This window comes from Ptychodera flava, chromosome 10 (genome assembly GCF_041260155.1).
Source record: "Ptychodera flava strain L36383 chromosome 10, AS_Pfla_20210202, whole genome shotgun sequence".
In the NCBI taxonomy this organism is placed as follows: Eukaryota; Metazoa; Hemichordata; class Enteropneusta; family Ptychoderidae; genus Ptychodera; species Ptychodera flava.
This window is the reverse complement of record NC_091937.1, coordinates 11,684,345-11,708,367: the sequence shown is the minus strand read 5'-3', so window position 1 is coordinate 11,708,367 and position 24,023 is coordinate 11,684,345. Positions and strand designations below refer to the sequence as shown.

Here is a 24,023-nt window from a genome sequence, read left to right as displayed (position 1 = left end):
ACTCATGGTAATTTACAATCAAGTTAAAGCATGTGTTCTTGGTAATGAGGGTTTAACAGAAGTTTTTGATTGCCCATATGGCGTTCCTCAAGGATGTATTCTCTCACCATTCTTGTTTTCCTTCTTTATTAATGATATTTATGAAGAGTTTAAAAACGACCCATGGGTAGGTGGTTGCTCACTTGTATGGTCGAACTTTCCTATATTTTATTTGCTGATGATTTAGTACTGTTGGCAGAGACTGCAAATAAATTGCAAAGACTTCTCAACCAAATGGAAGTTTACTGTAGAAAATACAAACTTACTGTTAATCTTAGTAAAACCAATATCATTGTATTCAGAAATGGTGGCCCCTTAAGAAACAATGAGCGTTAGTTTTACCAGGGAAAGCGTGTACGAGTCGTTTGATATTTTAAATATTTGAGTGTTGTATTTTCTTGTAGTGGTTTGTGGTGTAAAGCCCAGGAAGTTTTAGCATCCCAAGCATCAAAAGCACTCTTCTCATTGAATTCAAAAATTTACTTTATCGGTAATGAAGCTATTCATATTTGCCTGAAAATTTTTGACACAAAAATACTACCCATCTTGAATTATGGATGTGAAGTTTGGGGCTCTATAGAAGATTACGATATTGGAAAGGTTCATAATAAATTCTGTAAAGAAATATTAAAACAAAAGAAACATGTTTCAAATGCAGCAGCAAGAGCAAAACTTGGAAGATTTACTTTACGAGCGATGAGACTTTATAGAATTGTTAAGTATTGGCTGAAACTTTTAAGACTTAGGCATGAGCAGTACATTTATCATGCTTATCAAATACAACATGGTATGGCAGAAAGTGGTAAAAATTGCTGGGCAATAAAATTAAAAAACATTCTGTTCTCATACGGTTTTGCTGAAAGCTGGTATAATCAACGTGTTGAAAATGAAAGAATATTTTTATCACTGTTCAGACAACGCTGTATTGACATTGACCTACAACATTGGCATGAACAAGTTCACAACTATAATAGATTAGCAACTTATGTTCTTTTCAAAAGTTCACCTTCATTTGAAAACTATTTGAATGTGAAGATGAAACCCATTTTTAAAGTCACATTCATCTCTTTTCGTATCTCCTCACATCCATTAAATATTGAACATGGCAGACAATACCAAGAGATCAACGTGTATGTAACTGTGATAATTTGTCTGTAGAAGATGAATTTCACTTTTTGTTGGTTTGCCCAATTTACTCTGATCTCAGAAATGTATACTTACCTTTCTATTATTACAATTTTCCTAGTCTTGATAAATTGATTCAATTAATGCAGAATCATGACCATTCCATCATTCAAAATCTTTGTAAATTTGTATTTCATGCATTTAAAAGAAGAAACCACCGTTTAATGTAGTTGTAATATTTTTTCTGTAACTCCTGTACATTTGATCTAAATGTATATGCTTGTTACCATTATGGCACAAAGGGCCGGTGGCCTAAGTGTGAATAAAGATAATTATTATTATTTAAGATTGTCCTTCTGTGTGAATGTTTTACCACACTCTTTAAATTCATGTTGTCTTATACCAGAATGGATCAACATATGCCCAATAAGACCATGTTTTCTTCTAAATGTTTTACCACACTCTTTGCATTTATGTGGTCTTATACCAGAATGGATCAACATATGCTCTTTAAGATTGTACTTCCTTGTGAATGTTTTACCACACTCTTTACATTTATGTGGTCTCATCTTTGATTTGGTCAACATATGCTTGGTAAGATTGCCCTTCTCTGTGAATGTTCTACCACACTCTTGACATTCATGTTGTCTTATACCAGAATGGATCAACATATGCCCAATAAGACTCTCTTTTCTTTTAAATGTTTTACTACACTCTTTGCATTTATGTGGTCTGACATCAGAATGGATCAACATATGCGTAATAAGAATCTGTTTTCTTTTAAATGTTTTACCACACTCTTTGCATTTATTTGGTCTGATCTCTGAGTGGGTCAACATATGCTCTTTAAGAGTGCCCTTCAGAATGAATGTTTTACCACACTCTTTACATTCATGTGGTCTTATACCAGAATGGATCAACATATGCGTTTTAAGACCTGCCTTTTGTGTGAATGTTTTACCACACTCTTTGCATTTATGTGGTCTGATCTCTGAGTGGGTCAACATATGCTCTTTAAGATTGTACTTCTGTGTGAATGTTTTACCACACTCTTTACATTTATGTGGTCTGATCTCTGAGTGGGTCAACATATGCTTTTTAAGATTGCCCTTCTCTGTGAATGTTTTACCACACTCTTTACATTCATACTGTCTGACACCAGAATGGATCAACATATGCCTTTTAAGACTCCACTTCTTTGTAAATCTTTTTCCACACTCTTTGCATTCATGTGGACTGATCTTTGAGTTGGTCAATACAGGTGTCTCAAGATTGCCATTCTGAATTAATGGTTCACCACACTCACTGTGTTGGGATGGCGTGAGACCAGAATGGATCACTACAATGTTGTATCCGAAAGTCTCAACACCTCCACATTCAGTTTCTTGTGCCGCTGAATAGTTCAAGCTATGTGCGCCATCATTACTGTTGTTCATATAAATTTTATCATACTCAGTGCTGATTTCACCATCATAGTCGTCCCCATTATGAGAATGACACTCCACCGAATGGAAGGAATCTTTATGTAATGTAGTTTGGTGTTCAATATGATCGCCCTCATTCCATGGAGTTTGGTTTTCGTTGCTGTTCTCTTGGTTGGATACACCGTATTCCAATGTTATAAAGCCATGTTGCATTATGCTCTGTACAATTATTGATGCATCTGTTGTTAGAGAGATAAATGTACAACAGTTCAGTAGAGTAAGTTAGTGACAACAAGGGTCCATAAAGCATTCTTGGGAAAGAGAGATAGGTTTTTGATATTACTACAAATGACTTAATGTAATATAACAGAGACGTTTTTCATGGATTTTATTAGATTGGTTAAGAGCACAGCAATAGCCATCTACACAATCTTTGATCCAGAATTTAAAGGGCAAAGGTCACATACATAGTTACTGAAGACATCAAAGGCAGCACAGCAAGGCACAGACTCTGAACAAAGTACAGATATACATGTAACAAATTCAAAACTTGTCAAAGCAATAGATAACTCTACAGTGCAATACAAGCAAACATGAAAGCATGGCTACTGAAACCATTGAGGATCACAGAGATCGATATAAAGCAAAAACTCTGCAAAAGACATGAACACATCTGACAATCAGTTTGTCATTGCACACACAGCTCACTGACCACCCAAAGCTGCCTCTTTTTAGTTTTTTCCGGGCGCAAAAATGCAGACAGACTGTCATGCGGTCAGTGCGAGGCTGCTGCTGATCAAACATTCTGATGGTATTCAAATTCTGACATGACTGGAAGACAATTTTTCAGGGAATTTGAGCATTGGTGGTGGGGAATCAAAGACCGTTGGCGATTTGAACCGACCGTCAATCAAACGCTTGTATAAACTTTGTTTGCAAGATTAGCAAAAGGTACCAAAAGGTTGAGATCAGTTAGTGTAATTAATGTTATAGAAATCAAATATTGTACTGGCCAAGTGTTTGACTGGGAGAACTCTACTTATGCGAGAACCAGGGATTGAAAATTGCAGCTTTAAACAGTTCCTAAGTACACAACATAAACTAAAGTCAGCAAATTTCTTTAAGGGGCAGGTCATTATCAGGTTTTTCCTAAGCAAAACAGTGTGCCGATGCACACAGTCTACCTGTATTTCCAGACACGTGAAAATTCAGGTATGAGACTAGTTCAGCTGTACTTTGTTAGGATTTAATGAATTCTTTCTTAGGCAGTTCATTTGACACCATAATTATTGACACCTACTGTATTGCACAACATTGTCACACTCAGTTAAGTTGGAATAAATTCTACACACTGTGGTGGACAGAATTGTCCCCGAGGTTATCGTTCGCCCAGTTAAAGCGATGGAAATTCGTTTCTTCGCTTCGATGTAGTGTGTATGTGCGATGTATGATAGTGAGCATGCGTGCGTGAGTGCTTCACGAACTCTACAACGTGTTGAGCGGTCTCAGTCAGAAAAATGTAACAACTTAGCCGGCTATTGAACCACTCTTTTTTGGAGTGGAGATTTAGCCGACTGGTTCTGTCTCTGGCCTCTCAGCTAGGCGACTGATGCCGTATGTTGTGGGTTCGAATCCGATTGAAAACTATTCGTATTATGTACATGCAGCAGATCAGGGCATATGACAAAATAGCAGCTATATTGTAAGATTATGCGGCAGTCAATGTCAACCCCCACCCTCCCCATCTCGGGGCATAGTGGGGATTTGGAAATTATCTTCTTAAATTTGTCAAATACCACACCCCCTGGGGCAAGACAATCTGGAAAATCCGGCTAAACCAAGTAAATCCCCCACCCCAATGGGTGGGGCATTCTTAAATTCTGTACTTGTCCGTGAAAGTGAGTAGGGGGATCAAAATGAGGCAATTGCCCCACCCCCTCAGGCATAGTTCCATGGCAAACAAAGTCCAATCCCCAACATTTGTCCTGTATCGCCCGAGGTGGGGTCCCTCGGGATTACATTGACTGCTGCATTACATTGAAAAACACAAAATGATGTAGACATGTTTCTGTGGCACATTCATGTAAAATACACACACACACACACACACTCCCTGCCAAACAAAACTCAACATCTCCATTGTATAGCAAAACCTTACCTTTCATTGATAATGTATTGTCTTGATATTGTTGACACATCTTTTCAGTCAGTGTCTCTAATGGTTTCACTAGCTCATGCATTTTGTCCAAATGTTTTAGAGATTTGAAAATCGCGCAACACTCTGAAATAAATAAATAAATAAATGTTTTAATATTTCACTTAACAAGCCATAGAGTAACATTACAGCCAATCTATGATATTCCCTAACTGAAACAAGGAAAATCGTCTGATAGAGTCATGTTCACTGAAAATATAAACACCATAACAATGTGCCACACCACAACTGAGGTTAAAAAAACTGCTGGAATCTTCAATAACCTCAATGTTCAAACTTTCACCACACTTCCAGCACACCTCTTTCATTACTTTCTTGCAAACATTAGGGACTGGTCAGTTTCTTCGGCCTGGGGGGTGGGGGGGGTAGATTCATCCTGTTTTCGACTTTGGTTATAGGGAGGGTCACCATGTTTTTGAAATACCCAATAGGGGGGGTCAGTGTGTTTTTGAATTTCGACACAGGCTCATCATTGCCTCAAATGCATCGTGTCAGCCACAAATTTCATCATTCAGTTGCATTTTTCGGCGCGCCCTTCGGGCACGTAACTTTAATAATCAGACATATTTTTGAGCATGCCCAACTTTCACATATCAGGCATTCATATATCAGAGATATCTGTATGTTCAATATGTTTCAGCGTGCTCTTTGAGCGCATTACTTTAATATATCAGACATTTTTCAGCACGCCCTTCCTGTGCATGACTTTAATATACAAGACATATATATCAGAGATATCAGGATGTTTCATATTTTTCTCCGCGCCCTTCCGGCGCCATACTTTAATAAATCAGAGATATATGCCAGAGGGCGGTTACATAACCACTGTAGAGTTGGTTCCAGGGCACATTGAGCTCCAGAACTTTTACTAATATCTACGTCAAAAGTGTCGTTGATGTGCCTAAAAGTCTATTTAGAAGTTGTTTACTAAGACAGGTATCCAGTATGGATGCAGGAATTGCAATTGGTAATTTTTGTCATCCAAAATCTTGGAGGGCAGTCGACGTTGAAAAATATTCGCCATAGTCAATGTGGTCGTTGTGCAATGAATACCTGTACAGGTGTACTTGCTCATGCATAGTAATTAGCTTTGTCATACTTGCACGTATGTATTGCTGACTTCAATCAGTGTGTTACAGAAGTCTGCGGAGTCAAGAGGATGGTTTTCACCAACATCGAATTTTGTCTCTGTTGACTCTGTACCTACACCTCATGGCCTGTTTTTATACCGAAATGTAGACGACTACGAAATGAGCACACCCAACATCACGATTTATCAAGCTATAGCTATTTCGAATCCCTACATATCTCGTCTCCTTCTACTAAGTGGTGACGTGGAGCTTAATCCAGGGCCAAGAAGGCAAGCTACCTTGTCGAGTACTGCAACTATTGTACCTCCTTTCGCTCAAGTTGTTGAAACTGTCGAAGAGAATGAAATTATGGCAATACTGAAGGACATACAGAAAGAAACCAAGGAAATTAGAAGAGAAATGAAGGCCGAGCTGACAGTGGTGAAAAGTGATATCGGTAAGCTAAATGAATCCGTCACGAATCTGCAAGAAAATTATCAAGAGATTCTTGAGTAAAATATTCTACTACGTAAAACTTTACGCCAGCTTACGGATGAGTGCGATACACTACGGGGACAGAGCGGAAGAAACAATTTAATTATACAAGGAATTCCCGAAAATGAGAATGGAAGTGAATCGTGGGATGAGTGCGAACTGACAGTACGAAAGTTTCTGAAAGAAAAACTAAACATGGAAAATGCTGACGACGAAAATAAAACGTGTATAGAGCGAGCCCATAGACTGCCGGACAGAATTAGAAATAATAAACCAAGGCGGGTGATTGTCAAGTTTTTGTCATTCAAAGTCCGTTCGAACATTCTGCAGAGAGCAAGAAGTTTACTGAAAGACTCTACTTTCAAAGTTACAGAAGAGTTTTCGCCATTGGTACGTCAAAGGAGACGAAATCTTATTCCGTATCTGCAGCAAGCGAAAGAAGAGAATAAGCGGGCAACATTGATATATGACACTCTTCTCATTGAGGGGGAAAGATTCAAGCTAGATGAAACTACTCAATCCCTTGTAAAAATTTAGCAATCTGGCCGGTCCAATAAAGGTCTGACAACCAATGGGCATTCAAAAGAAAATTCATCATTGTCGATAGTTTCTTGGAATGTAAATGGTCTTAAGAAATTTCAACATAATGTAGATGTCAAACGTTTTTTGTCTAGTTTTGATGTAGTGGGTATTTGTGAAACATTTGCAACCTCTATGACAGATTTTGTTTCGTTTCTACCCGGATATCAAATATTTTCAACTTTTCGAAAGCGTACGGCAAATATTGGTAAATTTTCTGGGGGCGTTAGTATTTTTGTGAAGTCACATTTACTGCATTATGTTAAGAAAGTTTGTAATGTTGATGATGCCGTGTTTCTTTGTTTAAAAAGGAAGGTTTTAATCAGTCCCATGACATTATTTTCGGCATGGTTTATATCTCACCAGACGGTTCTCCAATTTATAATTCAGGCAAGCTAAACGGGGTAACACGTTTGGAAATTGTATTGATGACATTTTTAATAAGTTTGGTAATTTTGAGTTAATTTTGGCAGGAGACTTTAATGCTCGCACTGGAAATGAGGAAGACTTTATAGGTCATTATGGTACTGTAGAAAATTTATCTTTTCCTTTTGATGGTTCTGAAATTGATGATTTTGACATACCTCGTAATTCGAAAGATAATACTGTAAATAATTTTGGTAGAACTTTGCTTGAATGCTGTCATAAATTTAATTTGCATTTTTTGAATGGTCGATTTCAAGGAGACAGTAATGGTGAATATACGTGTTTTGCGAATCGTGGCTGTAGTGTTGTAGACTATATTCTGGCTACTAGCCCTCTGTTTGAAAATATTAGAAACTTTGAAGTGTGTAATTTTGACTATTCTGACCATTTCCTATCAAATGTGAGTTTCATTTTTCTCAGTCTTTAACTCAAGATAATCCGTTTCAGTGATGAAGAGAACGTGTCAAAGTGTGTTAAATATCAGTGGAATAGTGAGAAAATTGATAGTGTACGTTTAAATTTACAAGATGGTAGAATGTTTGATGAATTCAAGGTAGCAATTACACATTTTAATGTTAATGAATCCCTGCGTTTGTTCAATGATATTATTGCTAAAGCTTGTATATGTTTGAAGACCAACGTTGGAGGTAACAAACATTCGAATGCTGTAAATTTTGATAAGCCAAAGTGGGACCATGAGTGTACCCAAATGAAAAACAAAAATTCAACTTGTTACGTAAATTTAGGATTTCAAATGCAATGACCGATTTTGATCGGATGAGTAGTAATAGTAAGGAATAATTTTAAGAAACTTTGCAGGAAAAAATTGTCTTCTTACCAGGAATATCAAAAACAGCATTTAATAAACTCCAGCAATGACCCTCAGAGCTTTGGCAGGTTATAAAAAAGTTGCGAGGTACTTCATCTAGTGCCTTCCAAGCTAGCATTTCGCCTTTAGATGGTTTAATTATTTTCATACTTTGTTAAACAGAGAGAGTAACCTTGCGATAGACATTGCCTTTAATGATAGTGTGAAAATGGATTTAGATGAACATGATGATTACTGTCAAGCTTGTAATGAAAATTTTCCGCACTCTGTGAACAAAATTATCTCTGAAGAAGAAATTTATACAGCAATTAAATCTTTTAAAAATACCGTCAATGACGCTGTACCTTCTCTAATGTGTGGCCAGGTCAGGTAATTGGTTGTTGGCATGGAGTTGTTGGTAAATAGTTGATGATGTAGGGGCATGAGGTGGGATATGGACCCAAAGAACCCAAAAGATGATTAAATACATCAATCAACAAGTCATCGTTGATGACACAGTCCCCACTTGTTAATGGGTGCTTGATTACAGGTCCTCAGAGAGGATAGAGTCCTCTTCATTAGGTCTGTGATAAAAATACTTTTGAATAAATTCACTTGATACATGTCTGAGTTGTAGTTCAGGACATAAAAAATCGTAATAAAATTGCCCACATGGTGGCCATATTGGATCGAATCACAAAACAAATCAATGTGCATATGTATGACATAGGTCAATGTCTTTGTACCGACTTTGATAAAAATCGGTTAAATATGCCTGAGTTATGGCTTTGTACATGAAAAAATCATAACAAAATGGCCACACAGCAGCCATATTGGATCGTATCACAAAACAAATTAACATGCATATGTATGACATTGGTCAATCTCCTTGTACCAACTTTGAATAAATTTGCTTGATACATGTCTGAGTTATGGTTCTGGACATGAAAAAACGTAATAAATCGGCCACATGGCGGCCATATTGGATCGTATCACAAAACAAGTCAATGTGCATGTGTATGACATAGGTCAATGTCCTTGTACCAAGTTTGAATAAAATTGGTTGAGATGCCTGAGTTATGGCTCTGTTCATGAAAAAATCGTAACAAAATGGCCGCACGGTGGCCATATTGGATCGTATCACAAAACAAATTGATGTGCATAGCTATGACATTGGTCAATGTCCTTGTACCAACTTTGAATAAAATCGGTTGAGATATGCCTGAGTAATGGCTCTGTACATGAAAAAATCGTAATAAAATGGTCGTCTGGCGGCCATATTGGATCTATCACAAAACAAATTAATGTGCATAGCTATGACATTGGTCAATGTCCTTGTACCAATTTTGAATAAAATCGGTTGAGATATGCCTGAGTTATGGCTCTGTACATGAAAAAATCGTAATAAAATGGCCGCCTGGCGGCCATATTGGATCGTATCACAAAAAGAATTGACGTGCATATCTATGACATTGGTCAATGTCCTTGTACCAACTTTGAATAAAATCAGTTGAAACATGCCTGAATTATGGCTCTGTACATGAAAAAATCGTAATAAAATGGCCGCCTGGCAGCCATATTGGATCGTATCACAAAACAAATCGACGTGCATCTGTATGACATATGAAGTAATCCTTGTACCAAGTTTGAATGAAATCACTTCAGGCATCTCTGAGATATCTGCGTGAACGGACGGACGCACGCACGGACGGACGCACGCACGCACGCACACACGCACACACGCACGGACATGACCAAACCTATAAGTCCCCCCGGACGGTGTCCGTGGGGACTAACAAGGACTACACAAAGGATTTGAAATCATGCTATGACAGCATGCGTTGTTGTCAAAGCTGTAGATATGTAAATATTGTCTATTAACACATTAACATTATTGAGATGAATAATCATCACTTCTACTTCAGAAAACAAGTCATCGTTGATGACACAGTCCCCACTTGTTAATAGGTACTTTGATTACAGGCCCTCAGAGAGGATAGAGTCCTCTTCATTAGGTCTGTGATAAAAATACTTTCGAATAAATTCGCTTGATACATGTCTGAGTTGTAGTTCAGGACATGAAAAAATGGTAATAAAATGGCCACATGGTGGCCATATTGGATCGTATCACAAAACAAATCAATGTGCATATGTATGACTTAGGTCAATGTCCCTGTACCAACTTTGATTAAAATCGGTTGAGATATGCCTGAGTTATGGCTTTGTACATGAAAAAATCATAACAAAATGGCCGCACAGCAGCCATATTGAATCGTATCACAAAAACAAATTAACGTGCATATGTATGACATTGGTCAATCTCCTTTTACCAACTTTGAACAAAATCGCTTGTTACATGTCTGAGTTTGGTTCTGGACATGAAAAAAGTAATAAAATGGCCACACGGCGGCCATATTGGATCGTATTACAAAACAAATCAATGTGCATGTTTATGACATAGGTCAATGTCCTTGTACCAACTTTGAATAAAATCGGTTGAGATATGCCTGAGTTATGGCTCTGTATATTAAAAAATCGTAACAAAATGGCCGCACAGCGGCCATATTGGATTGTATCACAAAACAAATTGATGTGCATGGCTATGACATTGATCAATGTCCTTGTACCAACTTTGAATAAAATCTGTTGAAACATGCCTGAGTAATGGCTCTGTACATGAAAAAATCATAATAAAATGGCCGCCTGGCGGCCATATTGGATCGTATCACAAAACAAATTTACGTGTATATGTATGACATAGGTCAATGTCCTTGTACCAACTTGAATAAAATCAGTTGAGATATGCCTGAGTTATGGCTCTGTACATGAAAAAATCGTAATAAAATGGCCGCACGGCAGCCATATTGGATCGTATCACAAAAAAAATTAAAGTGCATATCTGGGACATTGGTCAATGTCCTTGTATCAACTTTGAATAAAATCAGTTGAAACATGCCTGAGTTATTGCTCTGTACATGAAAAAATCGTAATAAAATGGCCGCCTGGCAGCCATATTGGATCGTATCACAAACAAATCAACGTGCATCTGTATGACATATGATGTAATCCTTGTACCAAGTTTGAATGAAATCGCTGCAGGCGTCTCTGAGATATCTGCGTGAACGGACGGACGCACGGACGCACGGACGCACGCACGGACATGACCAAACCTATAAGTCCCCTCGGACGATGTCCGTGGGGACTAAAAAAATTCTAAGCTACAGTATAAACTGCCTAAAGATAGTTCAATGTGGAAAAAAAAGTTAAATAATTCAGAAATAAGAATTAACAGTCCAAAATAGTAATGACGCACTTCCTTACTGACCTGAGTGCATGTGAAATACACAACCTGGCATCTGTAAATTAAATGTATACCAAGTGATCATTTTAAGTCACTTTTAACTGTTTTTAATGGATTTTCCAAAGAGTCCTGTGGAAATGATGAAAAACGCTTATCTGGTCTTGTGTTGATAAACCTCATGGCTGATAATTGTCATAGTATTGAAAAAAAATTGAAAGTGAAGAAATTACTGTTTTTTAATAGGCATATTTTCCTTGAAATACATGACCGTGTAAAGAATATATGCTAAAAATGTTTAAGAGTAAATTTATTTTCAAATAAATAATTTAATCTGTGACCAAAGATTTTTATTCTTTGAGTTTACAAATTCACACATTGCAATTTGTTCAATCATCTTGTGCAGTGCAAAATTATAAAATGACCGAAAAAACAAAAAAAATTGGCAGAATTACTGTCTTTGTGATGTAAAAGTATGGGTTGACATCACGATAATTGTTTAATCTGTTTGAAGTACTACTATACTTTAATTAAAAAAAGAAAAGTTCATGCAGAAACGGTAACATATATTGTCAGCAATGTAGTGTTAATTTTGACTTTACATCAAAATATGCCTTTGCCGGATACCAAATATATAGGGCGAAATATAAATCAGCCATGTTCAGCAAAATCCACACAACAGCATTGATCCTTTTCTAATTTGATTTGATTTGCTTATGTTATCCTTGTATGACAGTCAGTACAATATGGAACTTGAACACAACACAGTGAATAAGTATGCTGTAAATGAAATGGTGTGGCTGCATCCACATGCAGCAATAGGAGTGCCTTTGTCTCTCACCCCTCATTTCCAACCTGTCCCATCCCTGAAAAAATAGTTTGGTCTTATATTTATAATGTTAATAATTTCTGTATTTGTTAAAATGTGCGCATCTCAAAAACTTTTGATCATAAACATTTTCATTGTTTTTTATAGCTGACCAGTCAGTTAACCTGTTTATTTTGAATATTTGCGCATTTTTCCTCAGTATTTGACATTTTCAGAATACCTTCAATCTGTCATTTTCTAAATGTTTAAATGCTCCTCCTTTGTGTGGTCAAGCTTTCCACAAGCATCAAATGTGGTACTTCATATAGGAAGGTCTGCCTCTAGAGGGCGGGCATCATGAAAGTGTTTGTTTGTTATTTCCTCCACATAAACTTCTGATTGTACTGTAAACAATGAACATGGCCGACGTCCGATTTTCCTGTCTAAAACTTTCACTCATTTTCGTTCATATGACTCTGAACTCCAGGAAACGATTGGGAAGAAAGAGTTATCTTGAAATATTGACGTACTCGCCGATATTTTGCAAAATTAATGAGAAAAAATGCAAGGAAAATGCCGACAGGCTTACACAATGACCGTTTTCAGACTCAGAGGCATATGATCATCTGCAGTTTATGCAACAGGCCCATATCACGTGAGGCCATGAGGGGATATCCACGCAACTCAGTACCAAACACCAGTGCTCACAGAGTGAGCAAACACAAAGTGAGTACCCTACCCCTAACCCTACCCCTATTTCAGTAGTCTGTAATAGATTGTAATAGATTGTAGTCAACTAAGAAACCTTGGAGAAAGGCTTAACACTGTGGCTATGCCGCTAAGTCCCTTTTGATTTTTGTCACAGCTCAAAATCGTTCTCCTACACCTCAACCTGAGCCATAAACACCCCCACCAGTTTATGATATGACCCATCACAATAGCATGACGTCAATGGATCTTGACAGACGGAAGTCTTGACAGACGGAAGAAGTTGACACCAGCATACTGGTTTTCAACTCTAATACCTTCTCTGTCTATAAATAGACACGAGAAGGTTAAAACAAAAAAGCGGCAGGTCCAGATGGATTTGTTGCAGAAATCTTTAAAAATGCTGTTGACATTGTATCACCGTATCTCTGTAAACTCTTTAATTGCATTATGGATTCTGGTCAATTTCCAGAGGAGTGGGGAAAGGGGATCATTTTTCCACTACATAAAAAGGGGTCGTTGAATGATGTTACAAATTATAGGGGTATTTCATTACTTTCAATTTGCAGCAAAATATTTACAAAGATTTTAAATCAAAGACTAGTTGAGTGGACAAAAGAAAATAATGTAATTGTAGAAGCCCAAGCTGGTTTTAGGAAGGGTTATTGTACCATTGACAATATTTTTACCCTCCAATCTTTAGTACAAAAATATCTTTCTGTAAAGGGTGGTCGACTGTATGTAATTTTTATAGATTTTTCAAAAGCTTTTGACAGAATCAACCACGACCTCTTGTGGCACAGATTGATTTCATATGGAATTCATGGTAACATCTTGAAAGTGTTGAGGTCAATGTACTCTCAATTGAAATCCTGTGTGAGATGCAGTGAAGGTTTGACAGAGTATTTTAATTGCACTATAGGAACGAGACAAGGGTGCATGCTAAGCCCACTTTTGTTTTCTTTATTTATTAATGAATTGTCAAATTACATGAGTAGTGAACAAACACGTGGTATTTATGTAAATGAGGATGCTCAGTCAGTCAGCTTACTAATGTATGCTGATGATATTGCCGATGCGGCTGATCTTCAAATCCATTTACAACGTAAAATAAATCAAATGGAGAAATTTTGTTTACATTGGCAAATGGAGGTCAATCTTTCGAAAACAAGTATCGTTGTATTTCGCAATGGGGGGTACCTGAGAAAGTACGAAAAATGGCTCTTTAGTGGGCAAAAATTGAAACTGTAAAACATTACAACTATTTAGGTTTACTTATATCCTCTAGATTGTCATGGTCGCCTGCAAAATCGAATTTAGTGTCCAAGGCCATGAAAGCTTTATTTTCTGTTCAATTAGTAATCAGGAAACTTGGTGGGATGTCAATTAAAAGCGCCTTTAAGTTATTTGATGCCATCATTGTACCTGCAATTTGTTACGGCAGTGAAGTATGGGTTTTGAGTACTCGGAGAATATTGAACTTGTTCAATCAAGTTTTGTAAATTTTCAACTGGTGTAAACAGTAGTGTTAACACTGCGGCTGTACTAGGTGAATGTGGCAGGAATCCATTGTGTTGTTTTTATTTAAAAGATGTATTGCTTATTGGTTAAAATTGATTGAAATGGAAAATAATAAGTACCCTACAGCTGTTACCTTATGTTAAAACAAGTCATTGACAATGACATAGTCCCCACTTGTAATAGGAGTATTAGTCTTGATGGGGCAGGGAAATGTGGTCATTAAGAAGTATCACTGGAGTGTATATGTTGAGATCTATGGGCACATAGGTCTATGTCGTTGTTCCCAATTTGAAACACATGAGGCATGTCTAAGTTATGGTTCTAAATCGGGAAAAAAGATCAGACCTCTAACTGTATTGGCCAGCCAAGAAATACATATGCGCATAATAATGAGGTACAAGATGTGACATGTTAAGGCCTGATATCCTATCAGAATTGGAGGGTATAGATATAAAGGACATAGCACTTGTGGTTACGTATTTATCGACATAAACGTATATATTTCAGGTGAAAGGTCATCGAGGTCACGTGACATTTGGTCAAAAAATTTCTATTCTATAGTTATCCCTATATACCAAAATCAGACATCCAGCTCTATGGGCTTGCTCAGAATTAGATATATGCATAATTAATGAGGTACAGTACGAAGCGTCATAAGCTGTCCCATCATACCATATATGAAGGGTGTACCACTTGTGGTTACTGAGTTATGGACAAATATGTATATTTGAGGTCAAAGGTCACCGAGGTCACGTGACATTTTGTCAAATAATTTCTATCCTAAATTATCCCTATATACCAAAAATCAGACCTCTAGCTCTATTGACTCGCTCAAAATTAGATATGCACATAATTAATGAGGTACTATATGTGGCGTCATAAGCTGTCCCATTATACCATATATGAAGGGTGTACCACTTGTGGTTACTGAGTTATGGAAAAATATGTATATTTGAGGTCAAAGGTCACTGAGGTCACATGACATTTTGTCAAAAAAATTGTATTGCTAAGTTATCCCTATTTACCAAAAATCAGACCTCTAGCTCTATTGACTCGCTCAAAATTAGATATGTGCATAATTAATGAGGTACAATATGTGGCGTCATAAGCTGTCCCATCATACCATATATGAAGGGTGTAGCACTTGTGGTTACTGAGTTATGGACAAATATGTATATTTGAGGTCAAAGGTCACCAAGGTCACGTGACATTTTGTCAAAATATCTGAGATATCTGCGTGAACGGATGGACTCACGGACAGACATGACCCAATCTATAAGCCCCCTGGACTTCATCCATGGGGACTAAAAACTGTGTCACTGCATCCTTTTTGCAATATGAATACGATGAGAAACTAAATTTTTATTTTTCTTGGCCTTATACATGGGAGTCTATGGACTGCCTTATACATGGGAGTCTATGGACTGCCTTATACATGGGAGTCTATGGACTGCCTTATACATGGGAGTCTATGGACTGCCTTATACATGGGAGTCTATGGAGACTGCCTTATACATGGGAGTCTATGGAGGTGAAAACTAAAAAGTCCTGTAACACGGCCAAATTTGATCGCATTGTGAAACAAATCGACGTGCATCTGTATGGGTAGGGTACTATCCTTGTGCAAAGTTTGAAAGAAATTGACCTGGGCATGTCTGAGATATCTGCGTGAACGGACGGACGGACGCACGGACGCACGCACGCACATGACCAAACCTACAAGTCCCCCCCAGACGGTGTCCGTGGGGACTAACAACTGGATGAATCTGGTAAAGTTACATGGGCTACACGTGTTAAAAATTTACTTTTTAAATATGGTTTTGGAATTGTATGGTTTGAACAACAAGTTGGTAACACAGAATTATTTTTGTTAAATTTTCACAAAGGGTTGAGGATTGTTTTGTCAAGAATGGCATACTAGTATAACTAGCTCTTCGCGTCTAAATTTGCATAGTACTTTTAAATCCTTACTTGAACCAGAGAGGTATTTGAATTTTCTGAGCTATGAAAGAAAGAGAATTTTAGCCAACTTTCGTTGTTCTACTCATAAACTTAATATTGAAAAAGGTCGTCACCTTAATTTGCCAATTCAACAAAGAATTTGTGAATACTGTAGAGTTGAGGAAAATATAACTGCATTAGAAGATGAATTTCACTTTGTGTTTATCTGCCCGCTTTATCAAGACATCAGAACAACTTACTTTCCTTTACCATGGAGGTAAATATTTATGTGAACAGACTTTCAGAAATACTAGCTTCACAAAATAAGCAAATTCTATCCTGTCTATCACTCTATCTTTTCTTTTAAAAGCATTTAAGAAACGAGAAGACTTTCTAGGTCTGACAGCTTCCTAGTTGCATGTATTTTTGTGTTTTGATTTTCTTTGCTGATTTAAACACATTGTAATTGTCTTTGCTATTTTTTGAATCATTTCTGTCTAAACTTTGTGGTTGTGAACCGTCTCATTGTATGTCAATTATTGTAATTATTTGTGCGATGGGCTAAGGCCCAGCATTGCTTTGCAAATAAACAAACAAACAAACAGATACATGCCAGAGATATCTTAGTGTTTGCTAAGTGAAAGTGTACCTTTATGAAATATGCATTTCATATGAAAAGCATGACAAATTTCTGATACTTTTCTGTTCTCTCTATGAGAATTCAGTATGAGAAAGCAACATGCACAAATATTTCACAATATATATTTGATACAGTGACTTATTTTAGAGATAGAAAAATGACAAGATATTTTTCGTTCTCATTGATGCAACTTTTTCCCTTTGTATCTCAGGTTTTTTGTAGAATGATGCTATTTTATGACCAAAATAACAGTTAAAGAGGCAGTTTTTGTCATTATTAGCTGTGCTTTTATGGTTTCAATGTTCAAAGAAAAGGTCATCTCAGACACTGCACACATCAGATTTGGCTAAAATGCCTCTCTATGGCTCCTCAGGAGATTTAATTGGATTGCTGGCAAGTCTTAACACCCATCAAAATTTTTGATTTACTGCTTTTTCCTCTTTGATATTAATGATTGACATTCATTTCTGTACAACAGTTCAGGACAACAGAAAGTGTGAAATACATTTCACAGCTCATTCAAAATGTACTGTATTCAAACTTTAAGATTGACACTTTGAAATTCCTATCTTATAACTGACATGTCAACAATTTCATTAAAACACAGAATGACTGTTAAAATATATTATATATATATATATATATATATATATTATATATATATATATATATATATATATATATATATATATGTATATATATATATGTATATCAGTGTTCTCCACGGCGCCTTTTAAGTGGGCGGTGCGCCCACTTTAATTTCACGGCCGCCCAGATAAAATCTACGCCGCCAGTTTAATTTTCGGCGCCCATGCTTTTGAAACCCACCGTCAGCCTTTGTTCTGGGGTGGCGGGTTTGGTTCACGGCAATGTTTTTATGCCGTGCTTTTGTTTGTTTCTGTATTGAATTTCAATAAGGTGTTAATTTAAATCAATAAGGCACATTTTGCTGTTGTTGTATGTGTGAATTTGTCATTTTAATACCTCGTCAAGATATGTCACGACGACCATAGCGGAAAAAAGACCGCGAGAGAAGCTCGACCGACTTGTCAACCCATTCACACAATCACAGTACCGCCACCCGGACGGTGACACAATAAACTGTGGGGTCGCATCAAGATCTAAGTGTTGTCTCGATTGATTCTGCCGAATTTCCCCCCAGAAAGTACACATTCTTTTAACACCATCATCAGGGTTTCTCCCAGCCCAAAACAGCGTCGCGGCCGCGACGCTATTGTTCAACCCTTGACTCCACCAACCCATCCAAAGAAATTGTAAAGGACAGAAAAATTGATATAAAACCATAGTCAAAAGACAGCAAAAGTCAGCGACGATTTCTGCTCTTAATTGACGAAAAATTTGAAATCAAACTGATTACACATTCCCTAGATGCAGAAGTGGCAATTTGGTGAAATTCTGTTTGACTCACATCTTGAAATAAAAAGTAAACGTGGAACGAAGACATGTATGCTGCCGATCAACAGCGTAGCATAGCTTACGGAACTGTCTGTCACTGCACCGGCATGCGTTGGCTGCACGTAAAAGCAACTCAACTTTCCAAGATCGAACGGTCAGTATCTGTGAAAACAGCAACATAGCAATGAAAATTGTTATAGTCAGCGGTAAAAACTCTTAACAGATGGAGCGTTACTTGCTTTAGACAAATGAAAATGCATGTGAAGAGAATAAAATCCCAGATCGCGTGCGTGAATGAAAATATACCGTAAACAATGGCGGATATGACATCAGAGTGGGACTCTTCTATTTTGGTACCGGGGTGTGCGCATTGTCAGAGAACCCTGATAAACGTACTGAAAAACGTAGTATTTTCCTAGCGATGCTGTCACGGGAACTTCGATATCTCATTGTTTTACATCTTTTAATAGTTTCTTTGATCTGAGCAGTTTTACCAACTTTAACGGTATATTTTACTCTCCTAACCTTTCTTTATTTGAGTTAAACAAGGGTAGGAGCTTATGCAACTTAGTGAGGATGTACTGAATTTGAAAAAATCAGTGGAGGGCTCTGCTTCATGAGTACCCTGTTTTGTCAATTTTTGCTGAACACAAACTATATGTAAATATTATGCAAATGATTATGTTAATATCATGCAAATGATTATGCAAATTAGCCACCCACTTAATTTTTGTATTTGTGGAGAACACTGAACTTTATAGTCTTAAAGCCGTACCACACTAGCTGCAAAATTGTAGCTCTACGGCAAGGCGGTGGGTGAATTTTGGTTTTTGCGACCTAAAGCTCGCTCACAAGTAGAGCTACAATGCCAAAGGCCCCCATAGCGTTCAAAACAAAGCGCGCCGCACATGGTGGGCATTTTGATGTGAAATCCCATATACCAGTATATACTGCATTTGGTCGTACCGATTTATCACTAGCTACTGAAGACTAAACACTATACTACCGGTACACTAATCTTGTCGTTTATGGGGTTTGGTGTTTGTTCAAGGACGTCAATCGCATTCCATAAACATTGAGCGTGTTAAGGAGCCGCCATTATCGGAAGTTGGTAATGGCGGCTCCAAGAAGGGAGGCCGTATAACGCCAGTAACACACAACCCAGTCACGCAGAGCTACTTCGCACCACAGGTGCCTGGACTTGCCTGTGTACATGCATGTACACAGGCAAGTCCAGGCACCTGTGCTTCGCACTATACGGGTGTTTCACCTCCCCTTCACATGGACACGGTCCCTCCTGTAGAGGGACCGTGACATGGATCATACCTAGACTTGGTTTAAGTCTGTGATTTGTTAATGTTTGAGTGGAGTGAACGCAATGATTTGTATTTTGTTTTCATGTGAAACGCGCCCTTGACTTGAGTGGACGCTATGAGTGGGGTGAAAGCTATACAGGGGAGTTAATTTCACTTGGAATCCGGCAGAAACTAAGTCACTACACTGCGCAGACTCAAAGGTGCATTCAATGGCTGGGAAAACCTCGCCTGGGCTACCAAATTCCGAATAGGTTTGTACGAAATAGGGGAGACACAAGAGAAAATATTATAAATGATTTTTTTCAATTCACCAAATTGAACCAAGTGTAGATCATACCTAGCCCTGCGTACAATGCTGTACGTTCCGGCCGGGGGGGGGGGGGGGGGGGTCACTTCCATTACTTGCCTGTACATATACGTGCCGCCCAATGGGATGGGTATTTCAGCAACTTGGTCTAAAATGGGGGTATCAATTCCACTGTAAACCAAGGTCTAAAATGGGGTTGATTTTTGAGTGCCACACAAGAACAAATTCAACCGTCTGTTCCTGTCTTGCTAGCACAGGGTTCTGAGCTGCACTCAATAAGCATTGATATCCTTTTTTGTGGCAGGGGAACCATTAAAGAGACCTCCTGGCTATAGCCAAAGTAAATATCGACTTGGTTGTAAAACACTGTCACTGAGTGGTCAGAACTCCGCATATGGAAGATTTTTGCCCAATAGAAAATACCCAAACAAAGTGGCTCCTGGTATTATTGATCATGACAGACAGGTCAACCATGGCCACATGAAGTAGTATTGCTTTAGAGACGAACAGCGAGGTCGTGAATTGAAATTTCAAAAAAACCACCATTCAGACTGTATTGACCTGCAGATAACTGATAATTTGTAGAAGCTGGACCAAACTTTGGTGAGGGTGAAAGACAAAATTTTCTTTCACCAAAATTTTTTATATTTCCTGATGCTTTTTGGAATCATGGCTTGGCCTGCAACAACATAACCCTACACGCGGTACACTGTAGGCTTTACCTCACAGGCGCTCCTTAGCTGGGTAGTCTGCTAAGTAGATCGATTTCGGATCAATCTATTGATCCCGTAGTCGATATGCCCGCCACTGCAACCTAAATACTCACAAGGTGTGCAACACAATCACTCAAAAAACACACCACCCGATTTGTCAACTGGCCGTGCGCTCGCACAAAACATTCAGAACTACACTCCCATATACCTAGTTGGATCACAAATTTAACCATCTCCTCAAAAATCACGCCGATGAATGTGTTACTCGCGTCATCTTGAAGAAATCGGCCGTGTTTTGAGACCAAGCGCAGTGAAATGTGGCCTGCAGAACGATTCTACCATATGATGTAATTTATTCCACTACTGATTGGCTAATCAACGGCCAAAACAAAGGTCATGGCAAGACGTCACTGGTTAAGTATAGTTGAACCAATCAGCAGTGGAAAAAATGACGTCATATGGTAGAATCGTTCTGCAGGCCACATTTCACTGCGCTTGGTCTCAAAACACGGCCGATTTCTTCAAGATTATGCGAGTAACACATTCATCGGCGTGATTTTTGAGGAGATGGTTAAATTTGTGATCCAACTAGATATATGGGAGTGTAGTTCTGAATGTTTTGTGCGAGCGCATGGCCAGTTGACAAATCGGGTGGGTGTGTTTTTGAGTGATTGTGTTGCACACCTTGTGAGTATTTAGGTTGCAGTGGCGGGCATATCGACTACGGGACCAATAGATCGATCCGAAATCGATCTACTTAGCAGACTACCCAGCTAAGGAGTGCCTGTGCTTTACCTGGGCAAATACTCGCTTTTTCCGTTATAAAAAATTTGATGCTTTGACTTTTGACCTGTGTCAAAGGTCAGAAAGATCTAAAATGGGGTTCTAAAATAACGAGATTTTAGGTCTAAAATGGGCCCTGGGTTTTATACCTGCGGCCGCACACCCCTACCACTTCTCTGAAGAAGTCCCCCCCGGGGGGGGGGGTCCGGCCTTAAACGGCTTGTGGTTGGAGGCCGTATAACGCCACAGGTTCTCGTAACGTTGGGGTAGTCGTTCGAGGCGGGCGGCCGCAGGTCGCGTTTACTTGGAAAAAAGAGAACGGCGACCTGCGGCCGCCCGCCTCGAACGACTATCCAAGCAACGTTACGAGAACCTTTAACCTGTGTATAACGTCGGGAACACACAGTATCGTATGCAGGACTAGGATCATACCTTGACAGGCTTGTGGAACGCCGCATGTGTTGTTGAATGCACTGCCATCGCTGCCAATGCACTGCTTTGTTCTCTCGCAGAGCTCCAAATCCGAAAAAAGACACTCCTTGTCCATTGTTTACAGGGATTGTTTCCGCCGATTTCGTCTTTAAAGTACAAATGTTGCTGCAAAATATTTCAGACAGACTGAAAATTCAAATCTGACGTTGCGTCCACAAAAACCACGACTACGGCGAGTTCAAATTCTCCAAGCCTTTGTTATACAAGTATCATGGACGTAAAAATAGACGTCTATGGTTACGACAGGTCCCCACCTAGATATACTTGACCTTTCAACTGAACACGGTGCTGAAATTAGACTCCGTTTCGGATTGGGTTTCGGATTTGGATTCGGGTTCCAGTGACTGAAAACGTTTTACCGGGTATATTTTCAGCCAATTTTGTTGTTCTTTGGTATATGAAAATAATACTTGTCTTCAAGAAGATGTTGAATTACCTGTTCACATATGTTGTATATATTTCACAGCATAAATTGTGTGCATGTGTTCACAATTAAAATGGTTAATAATAGTTAACTTTATACTGTAAATTTTATTTATGAACAATTTTGTTCAGTTTTGTTACCAAAGACACTTGCTTGTTGAGTTTTATGTATGCTCGTATAAGCAAAAAATATTATAGTAGGGCCTACTCTGCAAGACCATGTTTATTTTCGAAACTCACTTGGTCAATAAATTCATTTCAGACACCTTTTCATATGCCTGGTATCTTCTCTTCTGTCAAGGAGATTTAAATTTAATTTTCCCTTTAAGCAAGTAATTAAAGTTTAAGAAAATGTTTAAAGTCATGAATGGCATCCCGGCTAATTATACTGAAATCAAAATTTCGCTACAGTTTTTGATTTAATTAATTGGGAGGTTTCAGCCTCATGTTGAGATTTTTAATAGTGAAACAAACTTGATTATCAATTTAAATGAAAAGACAGCAGTATTTACAAAATTAAAGATATATCTATTTCAATTCACTTCTCAGCTGGATTACTGCAACAGTCTTTTGTATGGTGTTGGGAAATTTCAGCTCGGACGCCTTCAATCACTTCAGAATGCTGCAGCTCGCCTTGTCTCGCGTACTCGAAAATTTGATAATATCACACCTGTATTCATCGATCTACAGTGGCTGCCGGTTGAAGCTAGAATTAATCTTGTTGACAACCTTTAAAATAGTTCATCGTAACAGACGAGGATGTTCTAAACAATGAACAGTCTCTGGTCCCACCACTTCTTCAATTCCTTCTGTTCCAGTATTAGGCAGTACTGTTGGACATTCAGGGCGCAAGATGATCTGCAACATTTCGCGAATATCTATCAGCAATATAAAGCACTAGGCCATATGTATATTGTTTGCGCTGGTGATATGGATTTACATTGTATCCTTAGACGGCGTCGAACTAAAAATATTATAAATCTGAAAATTTACTCAGAAAAAAAAATTAGCACAGCTTTTCTCATTCGAAAAAAGTTTTTTAGAAATTTACAATTGTAAAAATTTTTTTTCACAATTTCATTGTGACCACCCTCTCCCAAGATCTAATGGTCCGTCCCTTACGTTCATCAACATTGCATTTTATTCACATGCAACGCGAAAACTAACTTGCGCCCTGCTGCAAACACAGAAGATAGGTCAAGAGTTCAAATTACGAGAAAAAGTTACAATATTTTCGTAAATTTGCATAAGAACAATAGTCCTGGCTGTTTTGGCATACTAAAATTAGATTTGTCTCATTTTGTACCGATGCGTCGACCATCGCAACATTCACTCTTGGTGCAGTGACGTAACAGGCGCTATTTTTAAATGATGTATAATTTAGACGTTATTGTACCAGTAAATAATCAGTTTTGAAATAATCCTGACTTGGGATGGCAGCAACTGTGATCTGATCAATTGTGCACAGTGTGCCCG

General features: G+C 38.1%; 1 protein-coding gene across 2 annotated transcripts; it reads right to left on the bottom strand.

Moving 5' to 3' along the window:
* Positions 1 to 736: 736 nt before the first annotated feature.
* LOC139142026 (zinc finger protein 708-like) lies at positions 737 to 22,409 on the bottom strand. 2 transcript variants are annotated; one of them, XM_070711815.1, is made up of 3 exons: positions 22,065 to 22,409; positions 4,747 to 4,869; positions 737 to 2,827 (listed from the first exon to the last, which is right to left on the bottom strand). In XM_070711815.1, exons 1-3 carry the CDS (start codon positions 22,177 to 22,179, stop codon positions 1,503 to 1,505), a joined length of 1,563 nt encoding a protein of 520 aa, XP_070567916.1. In that variant the 5' UTR covers positions 22,180 to 22,409; the 3' UTR covers positions 737 to 1,502. The 2 variants fall into 2 exon arrangements, with proteins under 2 accessions (XP_070567916.1, XP_070567917.1); XM_070711816.1 differs by lacking the exon at positions 22,065 to 22,409 and adding an exon at positions 18,527 to 18,675.
* Positions 22,410 to 24,023: the final 1,614 nt, after the last annotated feature.